The sequence below is a fragment of the Cupressus sempervirens genome, chromosome 11 (genome assembly GCF_028749045.1).
Source record: "Cupressus sempervirens isolate cs-2001-9-10 chromosome 11, ASM2874904v1, whole genome shotgun sequence".
NCBI classification, from domain to species: domain Eukaryota; kingdom Viridiplantae; phylum Streptophyta; class Pinopsida; order Cupressales; family Cupressaceae; genus Cupressus; species Cupressus sempervirens.
In genome coordinates this window covers 710,905,541-710,922,530 of record NC_143128.1, presented here as the reverse complement: position 1 = coordinate 710,922,530, position 16,990 = coordinate 710,905,541, and the positions used below count along the sequence as shown (strand labels likewise).

Below are 16,990 nucleotides of genomic sequence, written 5' to 3'. Positions count from 1 at the left end.
GACATGAATAATTTTTGTAAAGAACTAAAAGGAAGTTTGACAACAAAGTTTTGGAGCAAGTTGGATTGAAGATTGCATTAGATCAAGTAGAACTATTTAACATTCTTACTTCACTAGAAACATTTTCTAGTAATGTTGTTTCATTGTTTGTTAAATTGAGTCACACATCTATCTTTGCAAAAGAGATCAAGGATAAATTATCCAATATAGATGAGAATATGAAGGAAAGTGCTCACCAGCTGTCACTTGATCCAAGTTATACTTTTTCACATTTCACAAAGATTAGATATCTGATAAATCTTCAGGTAGAATTATTGAGGGAAGAAGCTAGAATCAGGACCACACTTGCAGAAATTCAAGGCATGATTCTTCCAAACATTGATGCATTGCAAAAGAAAATTGCACATGAAAAGACTCTCATTCATGATAATAAATTCTCCATAGCTGACCACATGATGGAACTATCAGTAGAAGTATAGATAGCCTTGCATGCAAGTAAGGTATTACAAGAGAATTAGGACAAGACTATGGTACTAATTCTGAAGGTACATTTTGATTTCTTGTCACATTTTGGTATTAACTTGTGGAAAATTATACACCTTTGTCATTTATGTCAAAAAGGAGGAGAAGCAAATAAATTAAATGTGTTTAATATGTAAAGAGGGAGAAGTAAACATATTAAGATTATCTATATGAACATTAAGGAGGAGAATACTATATGTATATAGGAGAGATATATGTATAGGGGAGTAGTATAGTGATATGAAAATACATGTAAAGATAAGCAAAAAATATCTTTTACAAAAGAAATTTTGAAAAATTAGAAAAATAGAGTACTTTACCAAGCTATGGTAGTAGGAAGTCAAAATCGAGTTGAAGACATAGTATGGTGATAAAGAATTTTTTTGACTTGTAATTTTGAGTATTCATTTTTTCTTTTGATAAATGTTTTTGTCACTAATGCCAAAGGGGAGAATGTTGACATTAAGGTCAATTTTGTTAGGAATAAGGTGTCTCAACCTTGCGTAATTCCTATTCTTATTATTTGTTTTGTAAAATGTATTTCTTGCAAATAATGTTGATGTGTCGACATCTTGAATTGTGTGTAAGGAGATCATGACTAAAATGGTTATGACGGATTCCTATGACACGTAAGAGCTATGCTAGGAAGATTCAATGACAGGTGAAGACATGTGGCAACTAAGATATTTGAGTACTGTACACTGTACCCCAATAGTGGGGTTCGGGCCAAATTTTTTTTTGGGGTTCCTATTTTCTCAGAGAATGGTAAAACCCTAATATGGTTTACCTTTGGGAGTAGCCCTAAAGTGAAGCGTATGTTATAAGCATTTTTAGGGTTGCGAAGAAATGCGATGCGAAAAAGGTGTATTGTTAGTACTGCGAGTAGCTACTGGAGTCTTCTGTTGTTGATGTTGAACTTGCATTGCAAGTGTATTGTAACCTTGTGTTGAAGATAATACATTGCACAAGTTCTGAAGGGGTGGGGTTGTTTTATCGAAAGGTTTTTCCCCACTGGAAAATCCTTGTGTTATGTGTTCCTTTCTCTGTCTATTTTCTGTATGCATGGTTGGCTACAATATTGAATCTGTAAGTGTAGAAGATTTTAATAGGATTTGCATCATACTTTCCTTATGAGATTAGTGTAGGAAGCTGTTTCCGCACCTAAGTTTCCTTACAAGTGGTATCAGAGCTTGATCAAATTTTGATCCTAGTTGTTGGGTAGGGTTTTTTGAGCTAATCTCAAGTTGAGTGGGAGTCTTGTGCAGAGCATCCTGAATCTTATTTGCAGATTGAGATGGCAAGTTCATCATATGGAAGAATGGAGGTGGAGAAATTTAATGGTACTAATTTTGAGTTGTGGAAACTCAAGATGGAAGACATGTTGGAAGATCGTGACCTATGGGAAGCAACTACAAGCGCTACAAGACCAGCAACTATAGCTCAAGCAGATTGGGATATCAAAGACCATAAAGCTAAGGGTCTCATAAGACTCTATTTAACTGATGCAGTCCTTCTGAATGTTCTAGATGAGAAAACTACATATAGTTTGTGGGAGAGACTTGGGGCCGTGTATCAGGCCAAATCTTTGGTGAACAAGTTGTTCCTAAGGAAGAAGTTGAATTCTTTGCGAATGGAGGAAGGTGGATCCTTAACAGATCATTTAAATGCATTTAATCTGCTAGCTACACAGTTGACATCAACTGGTGTCAAGTTAGAGGAGGAGGATCGTTGCTACACACTTTTGTGTTCTTTATCGAATTCATGGGACCATCTTGTGATGGCTCTCGGAAGCACATTAGTCACCTTCAAAATGGATGTTGTGGTATCTCCATTGCTATCAGAGGAGATGTGGAGAAAGGCTTTCGTTTCGAAAAAAGAAGCCCTTGCTGTTCGTGGGAGATCCATGGAAAGAGGAAAGAAAAATGACAATAAGTCTGACAATAAGGGTAGGTCCAAATCCTGTGGGAAGTCAAAGACTTCCAATAAGTCCAAGGCAAAATGTTGGAACTGTGATAAGACTAGGCACTTCCATAAAGACTGTAAAGAGCCTAAGAAGAAGAAGAAAGCCTCAAATTCTGGTTCTAAAAAATCTCAAGAAGATGGCGATGCATTCATCATAGCTTTGGCAGCCCATGCATCTGATGATGTGTGGTTAGTTGACTCAGGTGCATCTTTTCACATGACCTCTCATCGAAACTGGTTCTCAAAATATGAAGAGTTCGATGGTGGAAAGGTGTACTTGGGTGATGATTCTCACCTAAAGATAGTTGGATGCGGAAGGGTCACTATCAAATTTCCTGATGGACGAGTAAAGGGAATCAATGGAGTTATGCACATTCCAGGTTTGGCATGAAACCTATTATCTATAAGTATGTTGAATGATGTAGGTGTGCAAATTGTTTTTTCTAAAGATGGATCTAAGATGATGAGAGGAGCTATGGTGCTTGCTAAGGGTACTAGGAGAGGTACTTTGTTTCAGCTTGATGCACACATTTCTCAGTGTAATAGTTCTTCTGTTTCAAAGAAGAAAGTAGCTATCACTTCATCCCCACCATCTGAATGAGTAGTAAAGAAGACTGTGGTTAGTGGTTCTAATGGTAGTGCAACAAGTGTACCTATGGGTGCAAACACTTTGGAAGGAAAGCTTCCTACAAAAAAGACAATGTTGTGGCATTTGAGATTTGGTCACATTGGTGAGAAGGGTCTCAGAACCTTGAAAAATAAAAATCTCATTGAGGGGTTAAATGATTGCAATCTCGAGTTTGACTTCTGTGAACACTATGTATATGGTAAACAAAATCGTGTTCAGTTTTACTCTAGTTCTCACAAATCTTCTGATGTTTTGGATCTTATTCATTCTGATGTATTTGGTCTTGTAAAAGTTCCTTCAATATCCAAGTTTGTATTTTTTGTATCTTTCATAGATGATTACAGTAGAAGGACATGGATTTATTTCCTTAAAAGTAAGACACAAGTCTTTAGTCGATTCAAGGAATTTAAAGCCCTTGTAGAGAATCAAACTAGTAAGAAGATTAAGTGTGTGAGAACTGACAATGGTGGTGAGTTTTGCTCAGCAGAGTTTGAACAGTTCTGTAAAGAATAAGGTATTGAGAGGCATAAGACAACTCCATATACCCCACAACAAAATGGAGTTGCAAAGAGAATGAACAAGACACTGATGGAGAAGGCTAGGAGTATGCTTAGTGGAGCTGGTTTAGAACAAAGGTTTTGGGCTGAAGCTATGGCCACTGCTTGCTATCTGGTTAATAGATCTCCTACATCAGCTCTTGTTGGTAAGACACCCATGGAGGTGTGGTCTGGTAAGAAGCCTTCAGTTAGACATCTTCATGTTTTTGGTTGTGAAGCTTATGCACGTGTTCCAATGGAGAAAAGATCTAAGTTGGAAAATAAAGCTGTTAAATGTATTTTCATCAGGTACAGCACTGGTGTGAAAGGATACAAGCTTTGGGATCCTGTGACTAGTAAGGTGTTATATAGTAGAAATATTATTTTTAGAGAGCTAACATCTTCTCCTATTGTGCTACAACCAGATGAAAAAGAAAAGGAAAAATATGTTGTTCAGTTGCCTCCTACCCCTGAGAAGACTGAACAGAGAGACCATGTTGGGTCTAATGATGAGGAGAACTCTAGCAGCTCTGATAGTTCAGAAGAAGAGGAAGAACAACCTCAACCTCAGCCCTTGAGGAGATCCACAAGAGAAAGAAAGAAACCAAAAAGGTTTGGTTATTCTATGTTAGATTCCAGTTGTGCTTTTGGTTTGATTACTAACACTGATGAGCCTAGATCTGTGAAAGAGGCTTTGGGCATGGAAGATGTAGGTTCCTGGATTGAGGCTATGGATGATGAGATGGCTTTATTAGAGAAAAACAAAACATGGGACCTTGTACCTTTTCCTAAAGGGAGAAAATCTGTTGGTTGTAAATGGGTGTTCAAGAAGAAATTCTGTGCAGATGGCAGTGTTGAAAGGTACAAAGCTAGATTGGTTGCAAAGGGGTATTCATAGGTAGAGGGAATAGATTATGGTGAAATATTCTCTCCTATTGCAAAGTTGACATCCATTAGATTTCTATTATCTATTGTTGCATCATATGATTTAGAGATAGAACAGATGGATGTGAAGACAACTTTCCTTCATGGTGATTTGGAGGAAGAGATTTATATGTCACAGCCTGAGCACTACATTGTTAAAGGTAAAGAATCCTTGGTTTGCAGATTAAAGAAGTCTCTATATGGTTTGAAGCAATCTCCTAGGATGTGGTACCTTAAGTTTGATGCTTTTGTGTTGTCAATTGGATTTGTAAGATTGAAATCAGATCATTATGTTTATTTCAAAATTGAAAATGATCGCCTTCTTATTGTTGCATTATATGTTGATGATATGTTGCTGTTTGGGAAGCGTAAGGGTACGATTCCTGATTTTAAATCTCAGTTGTTAGCACAGTTTGAGATGAAAGATCTTGGGGTAGCTAGGTACATCTTGGGTATGGAAATTAGTAGAGATAGGTCTAATAGAAAACTTTGGTTGAGTCAGAGTAAGTATGTGAAGTCTGTGTTGGATAGGTTCAACATGGCAGATTGTAGACCACTATGTGTTCCTATTCCTATGGGAACAAAGTTATCTATAGATGATTGTCCAAAATCTCCTAGTGAGGTGGAGGACATGAGTAGAGTACCTTATGCTAGTGCAGTTGGCAGTCTTATGTATGCTATGGTCTGTACTAGACCAGACATTGCCCAAGCAGTGGGAGTCCTAAGTCGATTTATGGCTAATCTTGAATGGATACATTGGGATGCAGTTAAGCGAGTATTCAGATATTTGAGGGGTACATCAGATTACTCCATTTGTTATCATGATAACTCTTCTAGATCTCCAAATTCAGTTTGTATTCATGGGTTTGTGGATTCAGGTTGGGTAGGTGATATTGACAACAAGAGATCCACTAGTGCTTATGTGCTCACTATGTTTGGTGGTGCCATCAGTTGGATGAGCAAGCGACAACCTATGGTTTCTTTGTCTGCTACAAAAGCTGAGTACATGGCTACTACTCATGCTTGTAAGGAAGCCATTTGGCTTAAGAGATTGTGTTCTGATGTTGGTGTTGATGTAGAACATATTACTATTTGGTGTGATAGTCAGAGTGCTATTTGCCTTGCAAAGAATCCAACTTTTCATGCCAGAACGAAGCACATTGATGTGAAATATCACTTTGTGAGAGATATGGTGGAAGATGGAAAGGTAAATTTGGAAAAGGTAGATACTGTGAAGAATGTTGCAGATGCATTAACAAAACCAGTGGGCACTGAGAAGTTCAGATGGTGTTCAGAGTCTATGGGCCTTTCGACCTATAGTGGTTAGTTCCTATTATGTTCCTGTTGCTCTTACAAGGTGTTCAACAAGTGGGAGAATTTTAGGAATAAGGTGTCTCAACCTTGTATAATTCCTATTCTTATTATTTGTTTTGTAAAATGTATTTCTTGCAAATAATATTGATGTGTCGACATCTTGAATTGTGTGTAAGGAGATCATGACTAAAATGATTATGACAGATTCCTATGACACGTAAGAGCTATGTTAGGAAGATTCAATGACAGGTGAAGACATGTGGCAACTAAGATATTTGAGTACTGTACACTCTACCCCAATAGTGGGGTTCAGGGCAAATTTTTTTTTAGGGTTCCTATTTTCTCGGAGAATGGTAAAACCCTAATACAGTTTACCTTTGGGAGTAGCCCTAAAGTGAAGCGCATGTTACAAGCATTTTTAGGGTTGCGAAGAGATGCGATGCAAAAAAGGTTTATTGTTGGTACTGCGAGTAGTTACTGGAGTCTTCTATTGTTGATGTTGAACCTGCATTGCAAGTGTATTGTAACCTTGTGTTGAAGATAATACATTGTGCAGGTTCTGAAGGGATGGGGTTGTTTTACCAAAAGGTTTTTCCCCACCAGAAAATCCTTGTGTTATGTGTTCCTTTCTCTGTCTATTTTATGTATGCATGGTTGGCTGCAATATTGTTGTTTACATGATATTGAATCTGTAAGTGTATAAGATTTTAATAGGATTTGCATCATACTTTCCTTATGAGATTAGTGTAGGAAGCTGTTTCTGCACCTGAGTTTCCTTACAAATTTGTCTATCAGTGACTCAAAACTTAGTCAAATGTTATCTCAGTTGCTATTGAGTTGAACAAATTTTTTTTCAGTTCATGCCAAGCCACATAGTATCTATCGAGCATAAAGGCAGTTTGTAGTATAGCCCGAGCATAATAGTGTCTACCAAGCTATCTAGTGGATGTGATGAAAACTCCAATGTTAACCAAGCTCTACAGTGTCTACCAAGCTTGCAACATTAACTTTATGAATCTAGTGTTGACGGAGTCATCCATTTTCAACTGAGTGATTCAATAGCTACCAAGATTCTCAGTGTTCATTGAGTCACACACTGTTGACTAAGTTTGAGCTACTTGAAGAGTGATTAGTATGGATTGAGCTTCAACTTCAATTGAGTGCCATATTTTATCGAGCATTGATAGTGTTATTCATGCATCAAAACATCACTGACTTTTTCTTTGGAACCTGAGTTACATCAGTTGGGCCAACCTTTTGAATTATGATGAATTTGGTATTATAGGCAACTCCAGAAGGTAATGAATTGGATTGGTATATATGTAATGCATTGTATCATATGCAAATAAGCATGTGAAGAAGAATAAGGAAAATATGAGTGTGAATTGAAGAAGTCTACAAGTAGTATAAGGTACATCAGAGATTTATCTATCACAAGTAGGTGATCATTGTAATACAAGGAATCCCATTCAATAAATTAGAGTTGTAGATCAGAGATCAACCACTGATTCATTCTAATAGGTGCATTGGTCAAATCCTTTATCAAAGTAGACTTAACAACCTTTTTCTAAATCTCTTAACAGAGTGCATACTTCATTATATGTTTGTAAATCCTTTAACAAGGCAGACCTCACAATCCTTATTTCTCCTAACAGTGTAGATCACCAGAAGTGGTCAATTGTAAATCTGAACATGTTAACTTTATATTGCAGTACTAAAGCTTGTGGGTATTATCCCCACCCTAGTTTTACTTTCTAATTGGAAGGTTTTTGGGTCACCATATCTTGTGTCAAAGTTCTATGAATATTTTATTACTTTCATTCTTTCATGCATGCAACTAGATCAGAATAATATATGAAGGATTGAGAAGTAGGATACAGTTTTATTGGTTCCTAATTCACCCCTCCCCTCTTAGTAACCTAGCCTACCTTATATTTCCAACACTTGGGCTGCACAAAATTCTTGATTTAGGGGAATCAATTATTATTTATCCTAGTGTTTGATGCAAGAGCATCTTGGGTTCTTGGAAATCTCACATCAACCAAATAAAATAAATTTTATTTTGTTCCTATTTTTTAATTTGGGAGATTGTTGCAACATTCATGCATCCTTGAGATATTTTGATTGCTATCTTGGATTCTAGTCAAGGACTCTTTGTTTTTCTTATCTTCTTGATTGCAACTTATTTTTGTTCAATTGTGGTAATCAATTGGATTAGTTGTGATCTTACCAATTTGGCTATTCTACATGTTCTTTAATTTAGTTTTCCATGTGTTCATTGATCGTTTGTCTTATCATCGGTTCAATGTATTGTCACTAGTTGTTCTTCATGTCACTAGTTTGCTTGATGCATTCATCAATTTTCTAAGAGTTAGTTGTACTAGAAATCTTTGATTGATGAAGCTATTTGGTGTGGGTCTCGAGGTGGATTCATGCGTGGCTAACTAGATGGTCAGATCATTTCTAGAAGTTTCTTTAATTGATGTAATTATTTTTAATTCATGGTTGACTGGTCTAACACATTTACATAGGATATGTATCATCTTGAATGCTAGCTTATGAGGGCATTAGGTTTAAATTTAGGTTATATAATCATTAGTAGGTGGCTACAATGATATAGACAAAGATAGGGGCATCTCCTGGGTGATAGCTAATAGTAGAAGGATTAGCTTGGATCTGGGTTGTTTTCTGTTTGTATTGGCCATAACCAAGAAGGCCTTATAATCTGATATATTTGATGTAACTATTTGAATAGTCAATTGATCTAGCTTTGTTTCTCTCCCAATTTCATGTTATTACTTATGTGATGTTTAGCTGTAAGGTTGGACATGTCATTTTGGGATTTCTCCACCCCAGTACTGCATCATCAAGGTGCAATTATTTAATTTGATAAGTGTAAATAATTTTTATTAATATGCACATATATCATAACAAAATTTGCACCTAAACATTGTTATTGTCATCTCCTTGATATCAAATTTTGTGAAGATGATGTGTAGAAACCCATTTGAAGAGCTTGTTGTCCTAATATATGAATGGTTTTTTTACAAGTTTAATAGACTAGTCCAACATAGAAAGTGATACTATATATAACATATGCAAACATAAGGATCATTGGATGCATAATTTACTTTCATTTTATTTATTAATTATTTTTACTTCTAATTATTATTGTTGTATTTACATCTTATTTCATATTATCTATAAATGACTTAATACTTGCATATTATACATAATTAAATAAAATGACATAAACTACATCAATATGTACAAGTTTCTTTGTAATGATAAGCAGAAAGTGCCAAGAATGTTAAAAAGTTAAATATGAATTTTAGAACTATTCTAAATACCTTGTAATATGAATTTTTTGTAAGGAAATAAAAGAACAATATTTATGTAGAAAGAGAATATAAGTATGAATGAAAGTACAATAACAATAAGTAAAAAGAAAATATATTCCAATATATTAAAGATATATACAGATAAATTCACCAACCAAATGAAATACAAGAATATTTCAGTTATCAATATAATAAATGAAATAAAAAATGGTATACAAATTGCAAATTTTCCTATTATAATAAAAACTCATTTAGTTTGAAAGAATGTAATAAGAGAACATCAATATAAAGAATTTTCTTATTTCACTAAAACGAAAAATGCAAACTATTCAGAAGATAGGATATTATGGAATATTCAGCGTCAGAATAAACAGAATTTCAAAGGTTCAGCTGCAAGGCATACCTACTAAGCTACTACAATGCTTCGGTAGACAAGCTCATGTGACATTGTAATTATCACCATGATGGTCATAAAAAGAGTCATTGCAATTATCGCCAATAATGGTCATAAAAAGAGTCGTTTCTATTTCGAATGACTGCAGCCGTTGCTGTTATGATCTAAACAAATAAAATTGAAAGCTTGAAACACACATTATGAAATGTTAGTAAGTCATGGATTTCTCTTGAATTTGAATACAAATATGCAGAAAAAATCAGCCGCATGGAGGTTAGCACAAAATTTTTGGAGAGAAAATGGGGTTAAAAATCTAAGCCACAGACTCACACCTAATTGGGATGGAAATCAGTTAAAGAAAAAGAAAACCATGCAGAATTCGAATATATACTCTTTCACAAAATACAGATACTTCATGTCATTCATCAACAGAAAAATAACAAGGATAGAGTTTGGTTGATAATATTCACAGCTTAAATTTGTTTTCCATGGGTTTGACTTTCCCATGCCATGCTTGACATTGGCGGTTAATGAGATATAAACTTAGTTTAGTATCAATATGTGCAGCTCCTCATCTGTTTAGAAGTTGATTTAAGATTTACCCACTCCTAAAAAATCTATGAAATGAATGTTAGTTGTGTTGTTGCATTCTTCATCCCGCTCTCCTGTGAAATTAGGGCTTGACTGCTCAACGTCCAATCTCCTTAGATTGGAAGCAAACATTGATAATTCATGTGTTCCTTGATTTTCCATGCAAGCACTAGTTTTTATACTGAAAGGCCGATTGCTAGGCAGAATTTGTGCTTTTTGGAAAGTAGTGCAACTAGACTCATGAGAATGATTTCTAGCCCCTTGTTTAGCATCAGCTGGACCCTGGCTGATCTCTCCATTATGGTGATAAAATTGTGGTGATTTGAAATGTTGAGTCATGATTGGTCTTGTATCTGAACTTGGTACAAATTGTTGTGGCCATGAAATGAAATTTGACGTGGCACGTTGAGTTGAATCTTGCGCCTTGGAAGTTAAAGACCCATTGAGTACCGTAGGAAGTGTTGATCCTGATAAAGAGAAAAGTGTTCTCATGTTGGGCTCGAACCCATATTTCCCCATGATTATGCTGTTATAGTCCATGCCTTCCATTGTCTGAATACCTGATACAAAATTATGAAATACCCGAATCAATATATGTCAGAAGTCTAATCATCATCGCTCACAAGGCTATAAACTCAAATTTTTGTTTATGAATTTGATTGTGTGTGTTTTTTAGCATAAATCTTTTGCATAACACTCTCATCATCAGGATGAGAGAATGCAAGAATAGTGTCTCTCATCTTGATGACGGATCACAAAGTGTGATCGGAAATGTTGAGAGAATGCAAGAATAGTGAGATCTTACTATTCTTGCTTTCTCTCATACTGATAATGGATCACAAAGTGTGATTGGAAACTTTGAGAGAATGCAAGAATAGTGAGATCTCACCATTCTTGCATTCTCTTATCCTGATATGAATCATAGAATGTGATCCAAAATATTGATGTCAGAAAAATATATACAATCAAATCCAAAACCAAAAGTTCACATTTCAAATGGAGAGTGGATATTTAATAAGATTAAATGGCTATAAATGGTTTAGTTCAAACAGTACCTGGTGCATTTATCTCTGAGCTTGTCTCTTTGGGTCTCAAGCTATAATGGGCTTTGAGACGTGGACTAAACATTAGGTCAGATGGTTTTGCTTTATAATATCCGCCTATATATTTGTTGAGAGAAGTTTGTCCAATGTGGTGATGATGATCCACTGAGTTCCTTGCTGTTGCAGCGGCCTTTTTGAGTATATTGGATGATCTTCGCCTGCCATAGATTCGAGATCGTTCTCTATGCTTTCTCGCCATGATGACATGCCAGTGATTCTTTACAGCATTGTCTGTTCTTCCCGGAAAGAGGCGAGCTATCATGGCCCATTTATTGCCGTGTAATCTGTGTGCAGCCAAAAGTCTCTCCTCTTCTTCTTCTGTGAACGGTTGACGGTTTATTCGTGGGTCCAGCTGGTTAAACCATCGTAATCTGCAACTCTTCCCTGCACAAGAACCATCTTAGAGATGCATTTTAATAGTTGAGGAAATGATTAATAATCAAGTGAACCCATTTAAATGTCTGAGATTACACTGTTTAGCTTAATTAATGGTTGAGCACCCCAATAGCAAAATGGAGAGTGAGCTGTAATTGATTCATACGAAAAATCATCAGAGCCAAACTTATAGTTGGTTACTTCACCACATTTGGATGGATGACGTGCTAATTAAAGATGGACTAATAGTTGAGTTGATAAAACACCCCAATAACAAATAAAATGTCTTAGACTGGCGTATTAACTGACCCTCCATATGAACTGTAATTCATAGACATCATTTTTCAATCCAGTGACAAAAGTTTACAGTCTCCTTTATTTATTCAAGGTTTGTTCAACATTAATAACTTTTTGACAGGAAAGAAATGCAAGTTTTCTTGAAACGTTGGTACATAAAATTCAGTTTTATATCATTGCTTGCTGTGATTGAATCTGCGGAATCTAGGAAACTGAAACTTTGTAAAAGAGGACATAATTGTTGGAATAGTATTTTCTTCCACTTTGCATGGGAAGAATGTAATCTCAAGCTCTAAAAATAAAATTTGTATGATATAGTTAACTAATGTTCTTTATGAATAAGATGAGACTAATATATATTTTTTGTTCTAAGATTTCCATTGATCAAGGCAATTGCAACGCATTACCCATCTCTGATATCATGATCAGTTAATCTTTGATCATATGATATGGAAACATTTTGCATATTTAGTCTGAATGACTAAATATTCTTCAATTGGGTATGGAGGAATCAAAGAAGACATATTGGAATGAGTGAGTAGTGTACCTGATCTTCCATGGAGTTTGTCTGCAATAGAATTCCAGTTTTGGGGGCCATATTGGAGAACAAGCTCTCTAAGCTTCTCATCTTCAGCTGGTCTCCAGTGACCCCTAGGGCTCATTTTTGACCCAGAACATTCTTCTTTCACATCACCATGATCACCATTACTTGTCTTTTCGATGCTCTCAAGTACAGATTCATTCATTTTCTCCCAACAACTAAAACTCTCTGCAGTAGTAGTGATCTTTGTCAAGCTGTGGGGTTGCAACTTTTCAGGCACTCATATGATTACAAGTAATGATTAGTACTATAATATGCCTAAGACCAGAACAGTGCATGGATTGAATGTTTGGAGAGGTGCTCAACTACTGTAAATTGAACAGTTAATTAAGGCCACGAATGATAAGGCCGTCATATTGGCTTCTGCTCTATTCAAAACATGGACAATTCTCCAAACAGACAAAACATAGGTAACCGTTTGGGCAGTTTAAAGGGAAATGTTAGATGCATGGTGTGTTGTAATGGGTGGGAGGTAATCGATTAAGTTAACCATAACCCTAATTTCTGATGGCACGTCCCTTTTGTTCATTTCACACGATACGATCTGAGAGGGCAAACGGGTGGTATTTATCTGTTTGCGTGTTGATATGGTAGTCGATGATAATCTTTTGAGGTCCAAATTCAGGCTGCTTGTACATCAAATTCAGGACCCACCGGATTGCACTATTTCAAATGATGCCATCGTCACATGTACACGCACGGATCTTTAAGTGACCTACGTACCTCCCTTCTGTTTCTATCGATTTATCAACCTCTTTATTACTCTTTGCCATTTCATTTTACATAGAATTAATAGGAATAGAAATAAAAAGTACCTACCTTAACTACCATAGCCCCCGTCTGTTTACGTGGGATCTTTGTCATATGTTGTGGTGGCGAGGGCATTTAAAAACAAATACCAGTTGGAGCTGGAGCTAGAATTTGATATTAGTATTATAATTTTATATATTGTGGAAGATATTTTTCATTTATCAATTAATGAGTTTAAGAAGCATTATAGAGAATGATTTATGATCGAAGACTGTTTTGCAAAAATGATGGAAGGATGAATTTGATCTTAACATGTGTAAAATAGTAGTGGAATGAATAACCTTTGATCTTAGGGGAGAGGACCCTGTACTTGAACACCCTAACTTCATGCTTATCAAAATCCTACATAAAAATCTCAAATTGCTCTTAGTTTTTTACAGTAGCTTACTTGACGAGTCGTCTACTTATAACTAAGGTTTCAAGTCCACGCACCGTTATGATGCCACATCAGCATGCTTTTTGCCAAGTTGTCCAAAACAGCCCACAAAAAAGTGAGACCAATGGTCGTGCATAAAGGGTACCCATAGTTGAACAACTGATGTGGCATCACATCATTGGTTAATTTTTATAATTAAGGATACATTTTATTCAATTTTGGGTATTTAGCATTGTAGTAACAACTTTAAAGTCACAAGTATTGGTACAATGTTGTCAAAAAATAATTGGACATTAAGTCAATAAGTGTTGGTATTAAGTGAACAACTCCATTCACAACTATTAGAATGCATTCAAGTATGGGTCCTCTCCCCTATGTTAGAATATTTATTCTCATTAAGGATGTATGTTTGTCAAAGATTATATAAGTTTAGATTTGACTTAATTTTTTTTTTGCTGAATATCAATTATATTATTATAACATCACATTTTTTTAAAGAACTGGAGTCAACATTATTATTACAAGTAAATGATAGTACACATATTAAAAAAAATGAATGTGGTTATAAAGCCACCTTTGATAGTCAAGATGGAGCTCACATTGAATACATTACACCAAAAATCACTATGTGGGGAGAACAAAAGTAAGGAGGGAAGGAGACTGTCCTAGTTATCAAAACGAGGGTTTTTAACCATCATCTTTTTGTTTATATTGATTATAATGTGTGTTGGAGAAATAGTCAATACTAGATGTAAAAATTTGATAGACAACTATTAGCTTAATTCTAGATGAGAAATCCTTATAGATTACAAAAGATTAAGTAAAAACATCACTAGATAGCACAACTTACTGAAAAAATAATCTAAAAGATCAAAACACAAAAGCACCTTGAACCTTCTATTTATGTAGTTGGTTTATTATTCCAATCTATGTCACGTATCAAACACATTAACATGTATTGAAGAGGTACACTAGTTTATTTGTACATAGATAAATGATAAAGTTTATCCAAACTTATTAGGATAAAAATTAGTGATTAAAAATGTCTATCAAATAGAATTGAATTTAGATAGAATAAATTAAAATACAGTTTATTAAATTTATGAATTATAAAAAATTTACATAAAAAAATTTAAAATCTAAAATTCAATTAATTGTGAAAATAATTTTAATAATATAATTTTTTAATAAAAAGATGTATATATTCTATTGTATATCTTTTTTCAAGATTTCATATGTTATGTTTTACATAGTCTTACTTCATTATTTGATTAGATCTACAAGTAAAAGAACTATCAGATATATGAAAAAAATAACAATAATGAAATAAAAAAATCACAATTCTTAATTGATAAACCACTCATTTATTTTATTTTTCTGAAAGAATAAAATTTAAACTCCTCCAGATACTCCATTAATTCCAAATTGTGTACCATAAGTATCTAATCTCATCCCATGAGACCAGGATTAGTTTATAACTCATATTCTTCTTGAAATATCTTTTTAACAGTTAATTATCACGTATATCTCAGGTCTACCCCAGATGAACACTGAGAATCCGAATTGGCAATTCGCCATTTTATTATTATTATTGACGCAAACCAATCTACTGTTTTGAAAATTTGGAGTAGTTCATCTTCCATTGTAAATTAGGTGGGTGCCTAGCCGTTGGGGATTTGTCTTCCTAGAAGTCATGTTAGCGTAGAGTACAACTATGGTCGTTACAAACGAAATAAAGCTTCACAATTACTCTAGATATTCCATTTGGCTGAAAAGGTCAGATGATGGATAAATTTAGGCTATCAGTTAGTTATCCTCACTGTTAAGGAAGGAATGTTATCTGAGAGATGTTATAAAGGATTATCTATTCCTATAAAAATGGCTGCGTTGATATACTTTCAGTAATGTTTGTTCATTAATTATACAGTTTAGTCCAAGTATGCCATCACACGCATTTCTTTTATAGGTGGAAGTTTAAATCTTTCACGAGATCAAGGAAAGGAATAATATCTGCATTGTTATGAGTCACCATATGAAATTCCACGGTGATAACTGCCAATGCCCATTTCAACTTTATAAATTCCAAATCAAGCACAGGAATTATTGTAGGACAACGACGCCACTATTTTATTCTTCATTCCCCTCCCCATGGTTTAACCATCCATCAAGGATGATATTTGACGGCTGCATTATTCTGAGGGGCCACAGCCATATATAAATATAAAATAAAATGGAGGCTTATCATACTTCTAGCACAACTTACTGTTTAAAGGATTGAAATATGACAATAAGGTCAACTCACTGTTACTGTTGAAAGTACAAATCAAACATTAAAATTTCAAAGGAAGTTGCCATTGAGTATGATCTCAATTTACCTTGTATGATATTGGGCGTTCAATTATTTCATATGGAAGTAAATGTTTTTTCCCATTTAAATCTCTTTTGCTTATAATATATATTTATTATTAAAGTTGTATGTGGCCATGATATCAATTTTTATTAAATTCTCATTTATTAAATTTGTAGTAGTTGTCATTTATTAAATTTGTTATTACTAATAGATATATTTTCATTGAATTTTTTTTTATGGATAACATAAGATAGATTAATTATTATTATTTGTTGTGATCATTGATTATTATTTATTATATTGGAGCAGACTTAACCCAACACTTCTTAGATCACAGATTCTTGCCTATTTTTAATTAATAATTTTGATTCAAAATTTTTATTTCAATTAATTATAATGATATAATAAGATTAATTATACTTATAAATATTTTTATTATTATAATATATCCTACCATGTTCTATATTTAACTTGTGTGTTATTTATCATATATTATTAAATAATAATATTAAAGTAGTATCCATATTAAACTATTAAAATTAGTTTGGAAATAAACATGAATGCCACTTTGTATTTAAAAAATGAAGTATAATGTATGAGAAAAGAGTGTATAAGGCCCCAAATGTATGAACGCTTGAGAATTTTTTTTTAAAATTTAAAAATAAAATATTGTTTATGTAGACTTACTAAAAGAAGATGTAGTTTAAACATAGAAAAATACTTCTTTGTACTTGATTCAACTAGATATAACTAATAACTAGTTAAAAAATATTGATTGCAATAGTATTTGCTTGGGAAAGTAAGTAGGATAATAGGTTTATTTATTTTTAGTTTTTATAATATCTATTTCTTTATAATTATGTGGA

The 16,990-nt window shown here is 34.1% G+C and overlaps 1 protein-coding gene across 1 annotated transcript; it reads right to left on the bottom strand.

Annotated features, from left to right (window-relative positions):
- Window positions 1–10,014: 10,014 nt before the first annotated feature.
- On the bottom strand, window positions 10,015–13,031 carry LOC149531660 (uncharacterized). The gene is made up of 3 exons (XM_089809507.1): window positions 12,535–13,031; window positions 11,268–11,699; window positions 10,015–10,772 (listed from the first exon to the last, which is right to left on the bottom strand). The coding sequence occupies exons 1-3, from the start codon at window positions 12,731–12,733 to the stop codon at window positions 10,213–10,215; spliced, it is 1,191 nt and encodes a 396-aa protein (XP_089665633.1). The 5' UTR covers window positions 12,734–13,031; the 3' UTR covers window positions 10,015–10,212.
- Between the last annotated feature and the right edge of the window lie 3,959 nt (window positions 13,032–16,990).